General features: G+C 59.8%; 2 protein-coding genes across 2 annotated transcripts; both read right to left on the bottom strand.

Annotated features, from left to right (window-relative positions):
* Positions 1-3: 3 nt before the first annotated feature.
* On the bottom strand, positions 4-4,237 carry Tektip1 (tektin bundle interacting protein 1). The gene is made up of 4 exons (XM_090341441.1): positions 1,792-4,237; positions 561-799; positions 320-445; positions 4-203 (listed from the first exon to the last, which is right to left on the bottom strand). The coding sequence occupies exons 1-4, from the start codon at positions 1,872-1,874 to the stop codon at positions 25-27; spliced, it is 627 nt and encodes a 208-aa protein (XP_090197567.1). The 5' UTR covers positions 1,875-4,237; the 3' UTR covers positions 4-24.
* On the bottom strand, positions 4,237-18,661 carry Fzr1 (fizzy and cell division cycle 20 related 1). The gene is made up of 13 exons (XM_090341419.1): positions 18,440-18,661; positions 7,858-7,964; positions 7,508-7,633; positions 7,362-7,425; positions 7,150-7,277; positions 6,883-6,965; positions 6,476-6,659; positions 6,042-6,107; positions 5,481-5,583; positions 5,204-5,388; positions 4,870-5,103; positions 4,684-4,788; positions 4,237-4,446 (listed from the first exon to the last, which is right to left on the bottom strand). Exons 2-13 carry the CDS (start codon positions 7,924-7,926, stop codon positions 4,237-4,239), a joined length of 1,557 nt encoding a protein of 518 aa, XP_090197545.1. The 5' UTR covers positions 7,927-7,964; positions 18,440-18,661.
* Positions 18,662-20,478: the final 1,817 nt, after the last annotated feature.

Raw genomic sequence — 20,478 nt, 5'->3', positions numbered from 1 at the left:
AGGTGGATGGCGACAGCAGGAGCTTTATCGGAACGCGGGCGCGCGCGCAGAGGGGGACCGCGGCGGCGGCGTCAGGCAGCAGGGCTCCGGGCCCCAGGCCCCGGGGGCCCGCGAGGCGTAGCGCGGCCGCTGCGGCGCCGACAGGCACGGCACATAGCCCCACGTCCCACGCGGCTCCTCCCCGAACCGGTTCCGATTCACCACTGCGGGGCCGGGCGGGGCGGGGGAGGACCCGGTCACCACCGTGCGGGCCCCGCCCCGCGGTCCCCGGAGGACCCCCGCGCCCCGCCCCGCTCCGGGCCGGCACCGTCCGGCTCACCGTATTCCTTGCCGCGCAGGGGCCGGTCCCTCCACAGCGCGGTCCCCCAGCGTGTGTTCGGGTTCTTGTACTGGGCGGGAAGCACGGGGTCGTACCACGCGGTGTCCCGCACGTGCTGCGTGTAGGCTGCGGGGGATGGGGCCGGTCAGGGCGGGGCGCCTCGGGGGCGGGGCCTCCCCGGGCGGGGCGGGGCTTCTCCGGGGGCGGGGCCTCCCCAGGCGGGGCGGGGCGGGGCGCTCACCGGAGGGCAGGCCCCGCTGACGGTGGTCGAAGCAGCCGTGCCAACGAGCGTAGGCCTCGCGGTAGGGGCTATCCAGGGCCCGGGGCAGGTTGTACCAGGCTTCGCGGGGATCCGAGTTGGTCAGGCCGGTGTACAGCACTTGGCCGGCTGCGTCGCGTCCCATGGGCGAGTACTTCCAGCGCGTCCCATGTTTGATGGCCGGTGTCCAGCGAGGCCCCTCCGTGGACAGGTAGTCATCGCTGAGGGTGAGGCCGAGGCTGAGCGGGGCTGGCCCTGGCCTGCTGCAGCCTCACCTCGCCCGAATCAAGAATGGGAAACGCCCCAAACTTGTCCCCTTTAAAAGTTTAAAAGCTTGTCTTGCCAGGAGACAAAACACCTGACCAGGAAAGTGACGGGAGTGCGACCTTGTCAGGTCTGAGTCACTTCCCCCCGGAAGACCCCCCACCTCCCTCCTAAGAGCACACCAGCAAGCTATTGGTGGACACAGATAAGATGACTACAGATCTGAGTGCCAGGCAGAACCTCTGCAGCACATGCAAAGGTCCTGGGACGATGGAAGGGTTAAACAGAATCTGTAGTGGACACAGGCCAGACACGCCTCAGGGTTACTCAAAGCTGGGGCATGGTCATGGCTCTGATGGCACTGGCCTAGCATGGGCAAGGTCCTGGGTGAAATCCAGCACCCAGTATGAACTTCCCTGCCAGGCATGGTGGTTGAGGAGGCAGGACAAAGATCCTGGCTAGCCCCAACTTGATAGCAACCTTCTGTCTCCCCTTGTCTTGCCCTGGCTGTGCCCCTTCCCAGGGTGCTCTGCCACCTCTCGGGGTCGGCAGATGGGGGCTGACTTGCTGCCCAGCTCTGGCTTGGTTTAGAACTGACCCTCCCCGCAGCACCCCCAGCTGCAGTCAGATACCCCCCATGTCCAGCTGCCGGGTTTTGAGCTGGTCTTGGACACCGGACCTTACACACTCAGCATTTTTTGCCAGTGCTTTACCATGTTGAATCACAGCACCCCCCCCTGGCATTTTGCTAGTTCACTGACTGAGCCTGGACTTTTCCTGCCCATGTTAGCTTCCAGCCAGGTCTCAGATCTCAGCCTGAGTGGGCTTGGATGCTGGGCCAGGCCAGTCTAGGGCTCGGGCTGTGAATGGCTCCCGGCCACAGGGTGGCGCCCGTGTGCTGCCCACTGCGGGATCCCAACAGGCCGCCCTGGTTTTGCTGAGGACCCACCTGGAGCGAGGGGCAGGGAAGTCAACTTCAAGGGTGCCCAAAGGGACGTAGGGCCGGGCAGCCTCCCGCCTCAGGGTCTGCATGTCTGCCTCTGCATCCAGAGGGCTCCGGGCAGGAAAGTGGACAGGACCATTGTTGACAGGGACAAAGGCCACCCATCTGGTGTCCTGGCAACGGGCAGGTGGTCAGCTCTGGGCCCCACCCTGCCTTGCTCTCCCCTCACCTGCAGTGGGGAGCCCTCCAATGACTGGGGACAATGGGCCCCACCCTACTTTTGGTACCTTGATGTCCCCCATGCCCTCTCCCTAACACACATGAACAGCTGGGGGCCCAGCAGTGAGGTGGCACTGGACGGGCACACACGCTCCAATCCCACAAGGGAGCATCACATACCCAGGAACAAGAGGCAGCTGGAGATGTGGGCACAAAAGGCCACACCTGGCTCCAAGGGTGGGCAACGTGCAGAAGGGGGTCTGGACAGGAAGTGGGCGGGCAGGAGGTGGCAGCTGCTGGGATCAGCTTCCTTTGGTGACCAAAAGAGGCTCTGAATTATTGATGGTTATAAAACTGAATATACTAACTCCACTGAACCGTTTTATGGCAGTGTATTGTTATGCGTATCACCACAACAAGAGAATGTAAACACAACGCCCTGGCCTGGGACCCAAGTCTCCCAGGCTCCCACCTAGGCACACCAGTCCTGCCCCAGGGCCTTGGCATGGGCAATGGCTTTGTCCCTCCTAAGCCACCTATTCCAGTGTGAGCCTCAGGCACAGGGGTGTCCTGATCAGCCATGTCCCTCCCTAGCGCACGGTTGCACCTCATCTCTGCTCCCCTTCCATACCACCACTACTCACCAGCCAACACACCAAGCACCTGCACGCCTCCTCATCTCCCACCCTGCCTGGATGCTGCACCCACTAGCCAAGTGCCCTCCGCCACACTTCCTCTACGCCAACAGCTACCTTCCAGGACCAGCACCCCTACACAGGAGCCCTTCTGCCCCTCATGGGGGTTAGGCCCCTTCCCACCACCTCCCTGCCCTGCCATGCTCACAGACTACCTGGTGCCACCCTGGCGCAAAGACCCAGCAGGGGAGGTGTCTGCTCACCACCTCCCTCGACGCCCAAGGACAAGGGGCCTGTGGACAGGGTGGCCCAGCTGCACTTTGTATTTTTTTGTGCCAGTCCTGGGGCTTGAACTCAGGGCCTAGCACTGTCCCTGAGCTTTAGTGTTCAAGGCTGATACTTGTGGCTTTATGCTGGTCAGTTAGTTTATATAGTTCATGAACTTTGCTGCCTGGCTGGCTTTGAACCTTCACCCTGGGATCTAAGCCTCCTGCGTGGCTGGGATTACAGCTGAGCCGCCAGCACCTAGAAGGCACCTCGCAGACGAGTAAGATGTTAGAACACTTAGAGAGCCCAGTTCAGCCATGCCCTGTGGCCCAGCACATGGTGGACACTGCTGTGGGCAGGCCAGGGGTTGCTGTGACCCAGGGCAGCCACTCAGCCCTGCTCGTGCCACCAGAATCCCAGGACTGGCAACAAAACACAGAAACAAGTGAGGGAGTCACAAATACATATATACACATGCGCACAGGCGCTAGCCAGCAGGCCCCGCCCCGGCAGGAGGGGCTGAGAGTGGGCACTGCTGGCTGCTCAGGGGGCAGAAGACACAGGATCTGAGGTCAGGGAAGCCCAGGAAGCTTCCAGAGGACTGAGTGCCCTTCCCACGCAGGCGACCAGGTGGAGACAGGCAGGTGGCCCGTACGCCGGGCAAGGCAGAGGGACACACCTGATGCCCCGCAGGTGTTCAGGGTCCCCTCGCCCACAGCAGACGCCAAGTCATACAGGCAGGGGAAGCAGGGAGGCGAACTCGGGATACATGATGGTCAGGATCAGCAAGTCTTTCGATGACAGGTCCACAGCAGCAGGTACCTGTGCGGTCCCCAGCTGGCACCGCTGCTGCTACCTAGCAGGTGGAGCCATGGCGCCGCAGGTGCCCTTGGTCCATGGCTGGCCCCCTGGCTGGTGGCAACTAACCCATGGTCTCAGGCCAGCCTGGTGTCCAGCTGTCTGTCCGACATAGCCATGGGCAGTGGTGGCAGTGGCCCGAGCTCCAGGCAGCCCCTGGCAGCACTGTGGGTCCCTGGCGTCCATTGTGCTGAGTGCGGATGGCTGGCACGGGCCAAGGCCATTGAGGACATGGGGGATTCAGCCCTCCAGGAAGGGTGGCACCAGAGCCTGTGCGGAGGGTCCCATGTCCCCGCCCCAGACACGGGTGGACATGGCTCACAATCAGGCATTTAATGAGACTCTCTGGGGTCTCCAGGCCCCGAGCCCGCCCGCCTGCCCGCTGTCTCCTCCAGGGACTGTGCGGGGCGGGGACGCAGGGTCCGTGCAAGTGGGCAGGCGGTCTCCACGGGGACGCGCTCCGCCCGTGGGCCTATCGGATCCGGGTGAAGAGGTTGAGCACCGACACAGACTCCTGCGGACATGGGTGCTGTGAGCAGCCAGTGGGGTGGAGGGGGGCGCGCGTGGGGCTGGGGCAGGCCCGCCTTACCTTTGTTGATCGAGTTTTGCTAAAGACGTTCCAGAACCTCAGGGTTTCATCCCCAGCCCCAGTGACAATGGCCTCCCCGTCAGGGGACATTGCCTGCAAAGAGGACAGGACAGCTGGCAGGCAGCTCTGGGGACAGTGTGGGGACACAGGTAGAAGGCAGCTGGCTACAGGGCCCATGGAAAACAGAATGGGATGCCTGGCCGGGAGAGGCCAAAGGCTGTGGGGTGACACCTGACTTCTCCCCCACCTTCACGGGAGGTGCACTGGGATTGGTGGTGGGTGGAGGGGTGAGGGTCCCCGCCAGGCTGAGGACAGCAGTGCAGCACTCACCAGGTAGAGGACACGGTAGGAGTGGCCGGTGAGCTTGGCCACCTGGGTGAGGGACGGGTACTTCCACACGAGGATCTGGTTCTGCGAGTAGCCGTGCGTGCTCACCTGCAGACAGCGCTGGGTCAAGCGGGGAGTCTGGGGAGTAGCAGGGCAGGTGTGGCGACTCCCCAGCCGGTTGGCACTCACCAGCTCATTGGCATGCTTGGACCAGGCGAGGTTGCACACTTGGGAGCCGGTGTCGATGCACTGCAGCGGCTGGCCCGTCAGCGTGTTCCAGAAGCGGATGCAGCGGTCAGCCGTGCCGCCGCCCGACGCCAGCAGACCGTGCTGGTGCGGGGACCAGGCGATGGCCTTCACGGCGGCCAGGTGCTCGGTGTACTGCTGCACGGGGCTCAGGCTCGAGTGGTTCCAGACCAGGAGCTGCAGGCACAGGCAGTGAGCGCCAGCCTGGGGAGAGGTGCGAGCCCCCAGGCCGCCCCATGCACCCCACGCGCCTGCGGCCCCAGGCTCAGGGCCATACCTTATTGTCATTGCCCCCTGAGGCGAGGAGCTGGTGGTCCGTGGACCACTTGAGGCCGCACACCTCCTGGCGGTGGCCCTGCAGCCGCCGCTCCGATTGCAGGGGCGGGGTGCGGATGTCCCGCTGCAGGATCATGCGGTCTCGGCTGCCTGATGACAGCTGCTCCGCGTTCCAGGCCAGAGCCCCTGCAGTGGAGGTGGGAGGCGGGGGCACGTGAGGGGGGCCGGGCCCGGGCTCACCCTGCAGCCCACCGCCCCACGCCAGGCGCCTGCCTCACCAACGCGGGCCGTGTGGCCCTCCAGCATGGACAGCTTCTTCCCAGCCGCTGCGTCCCAGATCTGCACGAAGCCCTTGTGCGTGCCCACAGCCACCAGGTTCCCCTACGGTGACACAGGTGGGCATGAGGCTGCGGTGCCAGCCAGCACCCACCCCTGTGGACTGTGGTCAACCACACAGGTCCTGTGGCGGCAGGGGTGAAAAGGCAGGACCATGGCGAGGGCATGGGTGGCGAGGGCATGGGCGGCGAGGGGCAGAATGCAGGCTGGTGGCAGGCAGCTGCTCTGCGCAGGGTGTGTGCTCGGTGGGCCAGCTGAGTTCAAGGCCCTGGCAGCCATTCCAGCACCGCACACACCCAGCCGGCCTAAACCACAGCACACAGTAAGGCAGGGCAGCCTTCCTGAAAGGGCACAGCAAGGCCAGTGCCCCACTGAGGACCCAGGCACTGCCCCGCCCCGGCTCAACTGCAGGCCTGCCATAGATTGCAGCACCCTACAACTAGAACCCTGCGCCAAAGCTTGGGGGGTGAGGACCCCCAAGGAGGGCTTCAGGTGACACTCACCCGTTCAGACCAGCCCACCGACGTCACTGAGTCCCCCTCCACAGACAGGTCGCAAAGCCGGGTCACCTGGGGACACAGGGCAGTGAGATATGTGGTACCCACGAGTCACAGGTGCCGCGGCTGGGTGTCTGCCGGCGTGTGATTCTTGGGGGTGGATGGAGTGGTGGAAGACACAGGTCAGCATGGGAGGAGAATGGAGAGGAGTCCCTCACTTTATCTCAAAGGCCAGGTTTTAAGGCGGGGCACCTGCCAAGGTGAGCCCCAAACAAGTATGGTGGCACATGGGGCAAGCGCAGGAAGGCCCACCATGGCTGCCAGCCCGGCTGGAACACAGTGGATGCTGAGCACCCCCAGAGGGCAACAGGGGTCTGCCGTGGCCTAGCGCTGGGCTCCAGAAAAGCTGACCCCACCCAGGGCCCGTGGCAGGCGCCCACCTGGCTGGTGCAGGCACTCCACAGGTACACGCAGGTTCCCAGCCCCACGCTGAGCACGTTGAGGGATGACCAGTCCACCAGGTTCAGGTAGAAGTCGTCCTGCAGCTCGGGCGCGTCCAGCACCTTGAAGGGGATCTTGGAGATCTTGCGCGTGGGCTTCCGGGGGGAGCGCAGCAGCTTCTGACTGTGGAGCAGTGGCCTGCAGCTTTCTGCCCGTGTGCAGAGGCACCGCCCCTGCCTGGCGTCTCTGCCCCCCGTCCCTGCTCATCTCCGTCTCATCCCCAGTCTGGAGCTGGCTGTCCTGGGCTTCCAGAGTCTGCCTGACAGCATGGCTGCAGAGGTGGGCTTCTCAGCCCGCGCAGGGACTGCCCTGCCTGAGGGCCGCCACGGCCCAGGCCCCGACTCACCTCTTGTTACTGACAGGGGACAAGGAGTATGGGGACACGTCGTTTCCATCATCAGGGCTGGAACGCTTGGCGCTGAGGGAATACTGGGGGACAGAGGACATGCTGCTGGGTGGATACCAGGGCTCGAGGGGAGGGGGGGGGTCCACAAAGCCAAACCCAGAAGCCCCGAAAGTGTGGAGCCGGGAGGAGACTGTGCAGGGACAGCCAGGTCGTCCCATGGCTTCTCAGCAGCTGTGGCCCTGGCCACAGGGCCCAGGCGCAGCTCACCGTGAACAGGCCCTTCCTCTCGGGCGTGGACGGCTGCAGCCGCCGGTCCTCGGTCTGCGGGTCCTGCACCTTCTCGATGCCGGCGCCCAGCAGCTCATTCTTCAACAGGGCCGAGTAGGCCAGGCCATCTGCAGGCGACAGTGTGTGAGCCAGGGGGACACCCCAGGACTGTGGGGTGGGGCGTAGAGTGGGCAGCTAGCGCGGCAGCTTACCCTTGCCGTTGTCTGAGGTGGCGTCCTTGGCTTTCCGGTTCTGGCTGGGAGACTTGTCGTTTTCCTGCAGGGAGGAGACAGCAGGTAAGGCTCAAAGGGGCGATGGCCCCAGACCCGCTCCCCCCACCCCCGTGGCTGCCACTCACATTGATCCTGTGGAAGTTCACGCTCCAGTTGGCCCCGGCGCGTGAGGGGATGAAGCGGTCCCCGTGCTTGCTGGGGGACGACACTGGGGAGTTGGCTGGCGTCAGCGTCCTCCGCATCTCCGACACCTGAACAGGACATGCTGGCTTCAGTCCCTGCCAGGGCAAGGGATGGGGTGGGGAGGGATTGGGCGGGGGGGAGGGGTTGGGCCAGACTTGCCACCCCTGCTGCCACCATTCCTTCCACCAGTGCAGGTGCAGGGCTCACCCAAGCCAGGCCACAGTGGGCGCCCACTGGGTCACCCCACAGCAGGGTCACATGGGGCATGACCCCCCCCCCCCCCGAGGCTCACGCAGGGCATGGTGTTCTCATTCTGGATGACAATCTGCCGGAGCAGCCGCCGCTCGTAGTCCTGGTCCATGGCGGGGCGGGGCGGGGCGGGACCCCAGCCAGGACAGCCTAGGAGAAAGGGCGGGGGGTCAGTGGGTGGCCTGGGGACAGAGGAACCAGCTCTGAACCTCCAGGAGACACTGGAGAGGGACAAGTGGCAGTCCTGTAGCTGTGAGCCGCGGTCCCTGACCCACGTGTGCCGTACATGCGTGGGGTGGACACGCCTCACGTCACATCTGAGGGCGGGCGTGAGGGGGAGGGGAGGAGGCTGGGGGGCACCAGCAGCGGGAGGACCACTGGAGAGCCAGGAGCACTGGTCCAGGCGCAGGGCGGGTGGACGGTGCTCAGGGACGGTACTGCCATGCCAGCAAGCGTGGCACAGGGCCACAGCAGACACCTGCTTCCGAAGAGCGCCCGTGGCTCCCATGTCCACCAAACGCAGGTGTGGGGCAGACACCCAGCCCACTCCCAATGTGAGAATAACAGCTGCTGACCACGGCTCTCCCCACACAATGTCCTCACAGAGCTGGGGCGCTGCGCACCCCGTTGCCCCTTCAACCTCACCCCCTCCAGCAGCCTCTCGCGCTCCGTGGCCGTGGTCTCCGCTGGCTAGAGCTTGGGACCCCCATGGACTGAAGCAGACCTCCTCCCAGCCTCCATACTGAGCCCGGAGACAGAAAAAAGAGGCTATCCTGTGACCACCCCACCACTGCCCCCTTCCCAGACGGCAGCCCCGCGCTGGCGCCCACTCCTCAATCACAGACCCAGACACCAGGCCACACTGCAGGACACGCCACGAGACACATGCCACTGTCCATCCCTGAACTCCATCTGGAGGTCCACAGGGAGAGGCGTGTAAGGCACAGGGACCCAGCCCTGGGTCACCCAGATGGACAGCCCAGGAAGCCCATCTCTGTCTATCGCCTTGGAGCAACATGGCATCTGAGACACTGGGCAGACCCACTGGCCCTTCCCACCCAGCTGGCCTCCGCCGAGTGCCAGGGCCATGGCTGAGTCCCGTCAGGGCAGAGGGAGGGGATGAGACCTGCAGGACAGCAGCCACGCTCACCTCCCCTCGCACAGCCTCACGGAGTGGAACGGGGCTCCGGCCTGAGACCACCCCGGTGGACTGTTCCACAACTGCTGCTGGGGCAGGTCCACTCAGCCTGTGCCTGCTCAGTGTCCCCGAGTCCCGAGCTTGCCCTGGGCGGGGACGCTGAAGGGAACCCCCCCACCCCTCTGTCAGCACACACCCAGCTTCTGGAAGTGGTGATGGCCATTCAGCCTTCGCAGTCTCTGCCCAGCCAGGCTGCCTCGCACCCGCAGCTCCCCCCCCACACCACTCTAGGTCCCCAGTGCACCCCACGGAACCGACTACACACAAAGGCATGGAGATGGCTGTATCTGCCCTGGCACACACCAGATCAGGGGCAGCATCCTGAGAGCTCAATGCCAGGGCCAGTGGTAAATGCCCACCTGGCCACATACCTGTGCACCTGCTGGGCAGCAGAGCAAGATTCACTATTTGAGAAGTTCCCTCCTCCCCTCCAGGGCACTCTCCTGGGCCTGCTGCCAGCAGGGCAGGCTCAGATGCCAGAAGCCCCTGGTGCAGAGCTGCTGATGGAGCCGCACACACCAACCACAGCCTCTGTGGCTTGACCACAGGGGAGAGCGAAGGGTCTCTCAGGTGACATGGGGACCTCACGCCAGCACTCATGGGGAACAAACTAGAGCACATGCCAAGTCCGAAAGCAGTCCCAAGGCCAAACAAGACACCACAACTGTGAGCCCAGCACACAGGAGGCTCAAACCCTGGCTCACAAACCACACAACCAACTAACGCTAGAATCAGCCACTGAGGAGTGGGGGCTCCTCTAGAAACAGGGCAGGGCAGGAGACCTCCAGATGGGGTCTCCTGTCCAAGACACAGGGCCCGTGGGGGTCCCCAGTTGTTACCACAGGCACTGTCCCATAGGGGCTCAGGTGAGGCCACAGGGAGGGTGTACCTCTCCTTTCTGCATCCTTTGGAGGCACCCCTAAATCACACACCCCTAGACACTGGGCCAGGCCTTCTCAGTCAATGGAAAATGTCTGTAATGCAAATTTAGGTCCTGAGCTGGAAACGTGGCTTAAGAGGTAAAGCACCTACCACACAAGAGGCTCTAAGTTCAAAAGTTCAAACCACAGTACTATCAAAATAGAAGGAAAAAAGGCAGGGGTGGGTGGGGAGGGAGGGGAGGGAGGGAGGGAGGCAGGAGCCAGGCCTACGAGTAGCTTTCCTGCTCAAGATTAGTACTCTACCACTTACGCTGCTGCTGCTGCGGCGTCACTTCTGGCTTTTTACAGTTAACAGTTGCTGCCTGGGCTGGCTTCAAACCAAGACCCTCAGATCTCAGCCTGTGGAATAGCTAGGATTATAGGCGTGAGCCACTGGTGCCTAGCTGCTCACATACTTATCGATAATCTAATTACTTGTGGGAGGTGTCAAGCGAGGGTCAGGGCCTGACACGTACTCGGCAAGCACTCACCACTGAACTTCCGGCTCTGACAGTGTCTTTTTTTTCTAACAAGACTTTAATGCTGAGCTGGTCGGAGGAGGGTGTAGGGGTCCCCACAGTTAGTCTAGCTGGTACAATCTACAACTGGGAGCAGGCACCTCTCTGCCTCTGAGCAGCAGGGCCCCAGGCTTCTCCTGGCCAGCCAGTGGTGATCAAGGGCCAGGAACACGGCCAGTGCAGGTGGAACAGAAGGCACAGCAGACCACCAACATCCAAAATAAGCCAGAGCTGGGAAAACACTTGTTGCCCACAGGACAGGAGGACAAACTGGCCAAAGGCATTACCCTGGTCCTCAGCAGGGCCGGCCACAAAGCCCAGGCAAGGGCAGAACGCCTTCACACAGGGGTGCAGCAGTCATCATGGATGTATGGTGTCCTACAGGGGATGCCACAGGAGACAATCTGGCAACTGCTTTCCAAATTCAGAGGTGGGAGTCCTTTTGGGGACAGGTTTGGTGTTTCCACCTCTAAGAAGCGGGAACTGTGGGCACGGTGCATAGATACCATGGGCAGTCTGCAGGAGCTGAGGGCGGGCACAGGAGGCCCAGGGAGCCTGCCTTCCCTCGGGGAGGCCTCAATTTGCTATCTGCAGGTAGAGCAGGGGGACATGTGGACAGGGTCAGCTCTGGGGAGGGGACAGAGAGGAAGACCATTCATTTACTTGAGTCTGTCAGAGTCATCTTAGCCCTTCACACAAACCCCAGGGCAGCGAGTGTGTGGCTCTGCTCCCCAGCGATAAAGGGACCACAGAGACCCCATCATACCAGGTGGCTAAAGGCCAGCAGGACCCAGCCTCAGGAATGACCCAAGCTCTGGGGTTCAGGGCAGGCCTTCTGGGTTCAAGCTTTCTTTGGGAATGGGTACCATAGGTACCTGACAGATGGGCAGGCCTGGGTGAGGACTACTGCACACCCCGCCTTCAGGAGTAAGGCCCACTGAGGAGGACTCTGCAGGCCTGGCATCTGGCACGCCCATCAACCGTGGCTGCTGTGCTGGGCCCTGGGCCGAGCTCCCCAATTTTGTGGGCTCTCTCTCACCAGACACAGCCATTCACCCCACTGCTGGGTCCCAGGCAATGCTGGCCATGTGTGCAAGGCCTGGCTGGCCCTATGGCCTCTGGGGGTGAGAGTGGAGCTCTGCAGAGATGGGGTGCAGGGGAGACTGGGTCCAGGGCGAGGTGGAGGTACACTGCCCGACTGAAAACAGGGAGCGAGACAGAACATGGCTTTCCACCCCTAGGGGTCTCATGCCAAGCCCCCAGATCAGATGTGGGCGGGAGCCCGCCCTACAGTCTCAGAAGCCAGCTAAGAGGAGTGGCTGTTCGCACAGGGCCAGGCCATTAGCAGCTTCCCAGTGGAGTTGGGAGGCGTCCAGGTGCTGTCTGGGGCCTGAGTGCCCCCCACCCCCACCCCGTGCCCTATTCCTCAGGCTCTGGGTACACTTCCTCCTCATCGCTGCTCATCCTGAAAAACTGGTCCCAGCCACTCTGGGTCCAGGCTTCGAGGAACAAGAGGAAATGACACATGGCAGCACAGGCCTGCAGTGACTCACCAGAGGCGGCTGGGGCCTGGTGGGCATCCTGGGACTGGCGGACACAGGGAGACTCCCTGGCCTCCCAGCCTCAAGCCAGGGCTTCTGGGACAGCCCCACACCCCAGACATTGCTGGGGTCCTGTGGAGGCAGGGTCATGCCCAGGTGACGGGGGACAGCAGGCACACTGGAGGCACCCAGGTCCTGCAGCACCTGTGTGGCCTGGGCAGCCCAGGCCCGGGCAGAACAAGCGCCGGGCTTCACTGCACTCCTTCTTCTGTGTGGTCCTTGTCACAGGCCTGCAGGCAGACTTGGTCCTAGCTCAGCACCCACACAAGGAGGCCACTCCAGATCCCAGCTCTCCAGGGGCAGTGTGATCTGCTTCCAGCTGGGATCGTCCGTCCAGTAAAGGACTAGGTGACCAACGGCTGTGGACAGACTCAGGAACTTAGTGCTGAGAAGACACCAGGCGTGGTGTCGGGATGAGCCACCCGAGGATGTCCCCTTCAGGGACAGGGGAGGGGATCGCACTGAGTGGTCCCAGCCTGCGACCTATCCCCAGCCATTGCCTAGGGCCTGGGGGGTTGGTTCCTGATAACAAGGGTCCAACAGAAAAGGAGGAGTCACCTAACCTGCTGTACACATGGGCACAGGGGTATGGTTTCTAGGCTAGGAAAACTCTTCCACTGAGCCACAACCCCTGGTCACAGCACCATTTCCAGTTTTCTGGCGGATCACTGGAGATAAGAGTCACATGAACTTTCCTGCCCAGGCTGGCTTTGAACCACCATCCTCAGATCTCAGCCTCCAGAGTAGCTAGGATGACAGGTATGAGCCACTGGCGCCTGGCATTTGCTTTTATATTTTGTTTTTGACAGAGCCAAAGATCTCCTGCCTCTGTCTCCCCAGTATTGGAACATGTGTGCGCTATCACACATAGATTTTGGGGGAACTTTCCCATCTTGCTCTACCACCTGAACCCTGAATGTGCTGTCAGAGACACTATCGTTGGCAGCACTTCAGCAGCTAGCAGACCCCAGTCCTCAACTGGCTCAGTATGGTATCTAGTCCATGCCTTCCTCGGAGCCACAGCCACACCATGCCATCCAGACCACGCACGACTCCCCTCCTTCCTTCCCTTCCCGTATGAGTGTTCACCAGTGCATGGCAGAGGGGCCATGGCTGGCACTGGACACACTCCGCCTCTCCCTGGCAGCCGCCTCATGCCCTGTGCCCTCCTGCCCGTTAGTCACCATTCCTTTGTCTTGCTCAAAGTCCAGAGGTGAGGTAAGCTTCATGACCACGGCCTTCCTGCTGAGTTAGCGACTCCCACCTATAGCCCCTAGGGACAGAATGGCTGCTCTAACCCCAAACACTGACCCTAACACTAGGGAAACGCTAAGTTTCTGTCCCCAGTCTGCAAGGGTGCCTCAGTCTGAAGCAGACTGCACAGACACAGCCACACAGGCAGGGGGCGCTCACCAGGGCTGACAGGCCTCAGAAAGATGAGGCAACCTGGGGGTCCCTGGCATCATAGGGACTGTGTACCCCTGACCATGGAGCACAGGTGGACACAAGGAGATCTCACATACTCAAGACTGCACTCTCCACCCAGCCATGGGGGCTCCTGAGCCCTGCAAGGGGGCTACTAGTAGCACCCCGGGTGTCCACACATTCCTAGGTGCCGGGGCTGGAGGACAGAAGATGGGCCTGATCAGAGGACTCTTAGGGCGGACCACCGTCCAGGGAATGAGGCTATGGCACTTACACCCTCCCGAGCACTAGCCTTGGTACTGGCTGGGGACCAGCCCCGTGCCCAGGGCCACACACAGCCCTACCTTGGGGAACCAGCCCAGGCCTCCTGAGCCAGCGGCAGCCAAGGTGGTGGGCAAGGCCAGGAGGGGCTGTGAGCAAGTGTAAGCCCCAGGGATGGACGCTTCCCCGCCTGGGTCCTATAATGCACTGGGGCAGGGAGAGATGGGGAGGAAGGACAGACAAGACTTCTGTTGTGGGGCTTGGCGGGCAGTGAAGGGAATAGGCTGAGCTGCAGCCAACTGTACTGAAGTCCCCCAAACAGGGTCATGGCTCAGACACCTGCACCCAACTGTCTCTAGCAGCTGTGCTCACCACAGCCAGGGCGAAACCGCCCAGTGCGCATAGATGAACATGCACATGGTTCACTCCCGTGCTGGAGCACTATGCAGCCAGGAACAGGAAGACCATGAAGCCACCGTACTCAGGAAAGACACAAAGGCCCACTGATAGGAAATCTCCAGAGACAGGAAATGAATTCACTGAGACCAGGTGCTGGGAGGAGACAATGTGACTGCTCATGGGGACAGGGCTTCCTTTGGGGTCTGGAAGTGGATAATGGTGAGAGTAGCATAACTGTGACTACAGGTGTGCCCAGATGCAATGACTCAGCTACTCAGGAGGCAGAGACTGGAGAATCCCAGTTTAGATCAGCCAGGGCAAAAGATTTACAAGAGGGCTGGGAATGTGGCTTAGTGGTAGCATGTAGGAAGCCCTGGGTCAATGCCTACCCCCCACACACACCCAGAAGTGGAGCTATGGCTCAAGTAATACAGTGCTAGTCTTGAGTGAAAGAAGCTCAGGGATGGGGCCAGGAGTTTGGCTTAGTAGTAAAGTGCTTGCCTAGCATGCACAAAGATCCTAGTTCAATTCCTCAGTATCACATACATAGAAAAAACTAGAAGTGGTGTTGTGTGGCTCAAGAGGTAGGGGTGTAGCCTTGAGAAAGCCTAAGGACAGTGCTCAGGCCCTGAATTCAAGCCCCAGTATTGGCAAAAAAAAAAAAAAAAAAAAAAGTTTACACGACCCTATCTCAACTAGACAGAGTATTGAGTGCCTATCACCCCAGCAAGGTGGAAGCAGTAACTATGACTGAGGTCTATGCTGGCCAAGGTTAAAAAAAAAACAAGACCCCAGGAGCCGGGAGTTTGGCCTAGTGATAGAATGCTTGCCTAACATGCACAGCGACCCTGGCTGGATTCCTCGGTACTACATCATAGAAAAATCGGGACATGGGCTAGGAGTTTGGCCTAGTAGTAGAGTGCTTGCCTTGCATGTGCCAAGAACTAGGTTCAATTCCTCAGTACCACATACATAGAAAAAAGGCAGAAGTGGTGCTGTGGTTCAAATGGTAGTGCTCTAGCCTTGAGAAAATGCAAGGACAGTGCTTAGGCCCTGAGTTCAAGCTCCAGAACTGTCAAAACAACAACAAGGGGCTGGAGTTTGGCCTAGTGGTAGAGTGCTTGTCTAGCATGCACAAAGACCTAGGTTCAATTCCTCAATTACCACATACATAGAAAAAAGCCGGAAGTTGTGATGAGGCTCAAGTGGTAGAATTCTAGCCTTGAAAAAGCCCCAGGTCAGTGCTCAGGCCCTGAGCTCAAGCCTAGGATTGGCAAAAGAAAAAAAAAAGACCCTTTCCAAAAAATGAGAAAAGCAGAAAGGGCTAAAGTGTAACTCAAGTGGTAAAGCACTTACCCAGGAGCGTGAGGCCATGAGTTCAAACTTCAGTACCACACAAACAAACGAAAAACCCAACCTGGAGCTAGGAGTATGGCCTAGTGATAGAATGCTTGCCTAGCAAGCATGAAGCCCCAGATTGGATTCCTTGGTACCACATGCACAGAAAACGCTGAAATGATGAGAAAGCCCAAGGACAGTGCCCAGGCCCTGAGTTCAAGCCCCAGAACTAGCAGAAAAAAAGAAAGAAACCCTGACCTGTACATTTTTATGTGGCCATGGGAATTCCATCTGCCTAATGCTCTTGGCAAAGAAAATCTAGAAAGTCAACTGAAGAGGTGGGGGAATCAAGGAGGAAGCACTGTAGAGGCTGGCTGAGGCCACGCAGAGCTCAACACCCAGAGGCTGCAGACCAGGGACAAGGTGGAGGCTGTAAGAACTGCAGCCCATGGCACCCCCCACCCCTGGCACAGCCCTGGGCCTCCAGGTAGGCAATGCTGGCAGAAGTGATGAGTGGAGGTCACAGACAGGTGCAAGGAGAAGCCAAACACTCCCCTTCCGTCTGTCCATCCACAGCAGAGGGCCCGGTGTGTCCTGTCCCTGTCCCTCAGGTACAAGTGATGTGGAGGCCTGGAGGCACTGGCTGACATTGGGCACAGTGGGGTATGGGTGGCCAGGGTGGGCACCCTTGCAGGCTCTCAGCCTGGGGTCTAGAGCAGCTCCCGGCCTCAGGCACCGTAGACACCAGGCTGGCTGTGGTCACTGACCATCCTGAGCCCTACAGGGTCCTGAGCAGTGTCCCTGGCCTCCACCCGCTCCAGGCCAGGGTTCCCTGGCTGTGACAACCACACATATAAGTCCCCCGGCATAGCCTCAGGTGCCCTGGGGGCAGAATTGGCCCAATTCTAGGGGAAAGGCCTAACCGGTGTACCATGTGGTAGTGTGGTTTGACCAGTTCCTAAAAGAACAAGTTCCTGGGCCCAGAAATGTGGCCCAGTGGTAGAGTGCTTGCCTAGTACGGGCAAAGCCCTAGGTTCAATTCCTTGGTACCACATACACAGAAAAAGCCTGAAGTGGTACTTTGGCTTAAGCAGTAGAGCTCCAAACCCTGCATTCAATGCCCCCCCCAACCTCCTCACCCCTGCCCAAAAGGAAAATCTTTGTGTTCTGTGTCTTTCCACATGACTCCAACCAATCCCTCCAGAAGTCCTCAGGACCGACCCCCCCCACACACACACAGCCCAGCCAGGGGCCCAGCACTCTTACCAGCTCAAGAGGATCTAGTGAAAGACAGACGTGCAGGGAACACTCTCCAGCCCACCTGGAAGACCTGCCAGGCTTTGCCTTTGCCTGTTTTTGAGCCCTGACCTCTGGATCCTCCTGCCTCAGCCTCCCGAGGGCTAGGTGACAGGCATGTGCTTTTATCTGCTCTGTGGTACCCCCATCTCTACACCCAAACAAACCCAGCCCCAGACAGGGCGGGTCCAAGTCCCTGGAGCACAACAACATGGGAGGACACCCCTCCACACTGCAGAGGGACAAGCCTCTCTACCAGAGCTGGAAGACTAGAACCCCAACTTGGGAGGGAGAGCCAGAGGCATTCCTGCAGCGTGGCGCCTGCCCTTTGCCCCCCTTCATCCACTGCAGAGCCTGGCACACCTGCTCCCTTTTCTCAGTCCAGCATAAACAACATACACAGCACCTTGGGGGGGGGGGGGTAGGCACTGGCCACCCTGCCAGGAAGCTATACACAAACAGCCATACAAGGTACATGCCCAAGTCCTAGGCAGACTTCATCAGGATCCACCAGGGACTCCCCAGTCTTTTCACTAAGCCCTGATTCCAAACACATCCTGACATCTCCCCTTAATTCTTCATTAGGCAAATCACCCTTATTTACTCAAAGCACAGGCAGAAGTTGGGGAGGGAGCGGCCTCACCAGCCAGAGGTATGAGGTCATCACTAGACAGGTACCCCAAACCAAGGAAACTGGGAGCATGGTTGGGTCATAAGCACTGGGTTAGGAATGGGGTGGGAGGTGGGCACCAAGGACACATTTTACCTGCAGAGAAATTCTATGGTGTGTGTCTGTAATACACACAGAACAGAGATTCAGATCGGAAGGGAAGAGGATTGGGTACCTAACAGGCCATCTCAGATTTGAGTGGGCCACTGAACAAATGGGAGAGCTGGATATTGCAGGGGGCGGGGGGGGGGGGGGGGGGGGGGGGGGGGGGAGCAGTGGGGTGGTTGAGGTGGGCTGGCGTAGCCAGGAGAGTAAGGGAGCAGAAATCCGAGGTGCAGGAAGGATGGGGGTGGGACACAAATGTTAATTCATTCACACCTTGGGGAGGGTCACTCTGTGGCCTTGGGTCAGGCCCGGTCCATACCCAGGACTGCTGATGCTTCTGATCTCTGGGGTTCGGATTGTATTTTATCGGGGACACTCAGGTCTAGGGGTGAGATTTCACTGTGGGGAAGAGGGTCTGGGCTGGAAGTGTGGGAATCTGCAAGTCCACTATAAGCTTCACAGATAGAGAGAAATAACCGGGGTTACGAGTACGGGTCTGACGGTCTACATTTTCTTGGGGGGAGGGGGGAAACCGGACGGGGTCCCCGGGTTTTATTTCGGGAGGGGTGTGACCTTTTCTAAAGGATGCTTGGGTGCCCGGAACGGAGGAGGAGGTTTCTGTAGGGGAGACTCAAGGTTGGGGAGCTGTAATGGGCCTGACTTGAGGGAGGGGGGCGTTCGAATTCGGGGGTCAGGACCAGAGATGCTGAGGTCACCGGGCCTGGCGCGGCCTGAGGGGGTGTGGGGTGACATCCAGGGGCCTGGCCGCTGAGGGCTGGGGTCACGGCGCAGCCGGTCGGCTGGGTTTGGGGGGGGGGTCGCCCGGCCGACCCGGCGGCCGCCGCTACCCCGGGCCCCGGGGGGGGCGGGTCCCACCATTCCCGGCCGCCTCACCTGGCTCGCTCCCGTCGCCCGCTGGCTCCCGCCGGCCCCGCCTCTCCCGGCGCCGCGCCGCACCTGCCTTGAGCTCCCGCAGTTCCAACCGGAGCCGGCAGCCGCCACCACTGACGGGATTCCCGGGGCTCCGCGGTTCCTAATATGGCGGCGCTCGCTAGTCCGCGGCCTCCCGGCTCCCTCCTCCGGCCGCGCGCGCCCGGCCCGCCGAACGAGCGCGTTCCCGAGCGCCGGCCACGCCCCCACGCCGGCACGCCGCGGGCCGCGGCTCGGCCCGGCCCCGCCCCCTCGCGCGCCTCAGGCGGCGTCCGCCCCGCCTACTCCCCACTCCTGCGCCTGCGCGCGCGGGGCATCTCGGGAGGACGTGACGCCGCCGAGGATTCGAATCAATACAGGAAGAGCGGCACCACGCGTTGCCAAGGGCAACCGCGGGCGGAAACGACTGGAGGAGGGCGCTGGCTGCGGGTAGCATGGGGAAAACAGCGCTGTGGCTTGGAGGGAGTGGCTCCCAGTAATTCCGGGACGTGGAGGTGCGTGCACCCCCGAGGGGGAGCCCACGGGGCAGGCCGGAGCCTGCCACCCCGAAAGATGCACGCTGATGGACTCCAACACGATACTGCTGAGCCGTCCATCCAGCCACCCATCCATCCATTCATTCGGCCTCCCAGCCCTCAAGATGACGCCCAAACCACTCAGATTAAAGAACCCCGCTTAAAAAGTGCGGAAGTTTGGACTGGGGATGTAGGTCAGCGTGTTTTTAAAAAAAAAAAAAAAATATATATATATATATATATATATATATATATATATATATATATATATATAGGAAAAGGATCCCAGCCACCCAGGAGGCTGCTGTCTGAGGATCAGGGATTGAAGCCAGGGCCAGCAAAGTGCCCTTCTCTCCAAGTAACTAGCAAAAGAGCTGTTCAAAGCGTAGAGAGAGAGAAAAAAATCAGGAATAGTCCTCAGGCCCTGGGTTCAAACCCCAGGATCTGTACCAGTATCACCCCCCCAAAAAGAAAATTATCTGAATAGACATTTGGGGGGGGATATGCAAAGTAGCCTACTCACACAAGCCATTCGACTTCATTCATATTTACAGAAATGCAAATTAAAAAACACCAGGAGATAACTGGCTCAAGTCCTAGTGGGATGGCTTTGATTTAAAACAAGTCAGAACAAACAGAAAAAAAGAAAACAAGGAGGGAGGGGGGGGGCAGATGAGTTCCTACAAAGATGTGGGTGGAAATAGGAACTGTCCTACCCTGCTGTAAAATGGTGTAGATTTTGAGAAAAACAGCCTGGCGGTTCCTCAAAAAGTTAAATATAGAACTACCATATGACACAGCTGTAATAGGCTAGGTATTCTGAGAGGAAGAAACAGATAAATTCCTCCACAGTGCAGCTGGCTGAGGGAGCCCAAAAGCCCAAAGAACTCAAACTCAATCAGGGGTGAATGGGTAGAGTTTTGTTCATACAATGGAATTTTATTTCACAATATAAAGGAATGAGGTTCTGATATAGGCTTCAACATAGATGTACCTTGAAGACATGGCTTTCAGAAAGCCAGTTGTAAAAGGCTGAAAACTGAACGAAGCCATTAGTGAGTCTGATGAGATAGGACTGGAGAGTAGAAACTATCTTGGATGGTGACAACGAAGAGGATGTTAGGCTGGTGCTGGTGGCGCCAGCTACTCAGGAGGCAGAGATCTGAGGATAATGATTTGAAGCCAGCCAGGAAATATCAGGAGACTCTTATCCCCAATAAACTGCTAAAAAGTTAGAAGTAGAGTTATGGTTTAAGTCACAGAGTGCCAGCTTTGAGTGAAAAACTTCAGGGACAATGCCTAGGCCATGAGTTCATGCCCTAGAATCTAGACCCCCCCCCACACACACACAAATTCAGAAAGTGGTGCTGTGTCTCAAGTGGTAGAATGTTAGCCTTGAACCCAAAGAGGCTCAGGGACAAAGCCCAGGCCCTGAGTTCAAGTCCTAGAACTGACAAAATTCAGCCATCATGGGCAATTCTATGACAT

This window comes from Megascapheus bottae, chromosome 1 (genome assembly GCF_031878675.1).
Source record: "Megascapheus bottae isolate mThoBot1 chromosome 1, mThoBot2.hap1, whole genome shotgun sequence".
NCBI classification, from domain to species: Eukaryota; Metazoa; Chordata; class Mammalia; order Rodentia; family Geomyidae; genus Megascapheus; species Megascapheus bottae.
The sequence above is the reverse complement of the archived record's forward strand: the minus strand, read 5'-3'. Positions and strand labels throughout refer to the sequence as shown.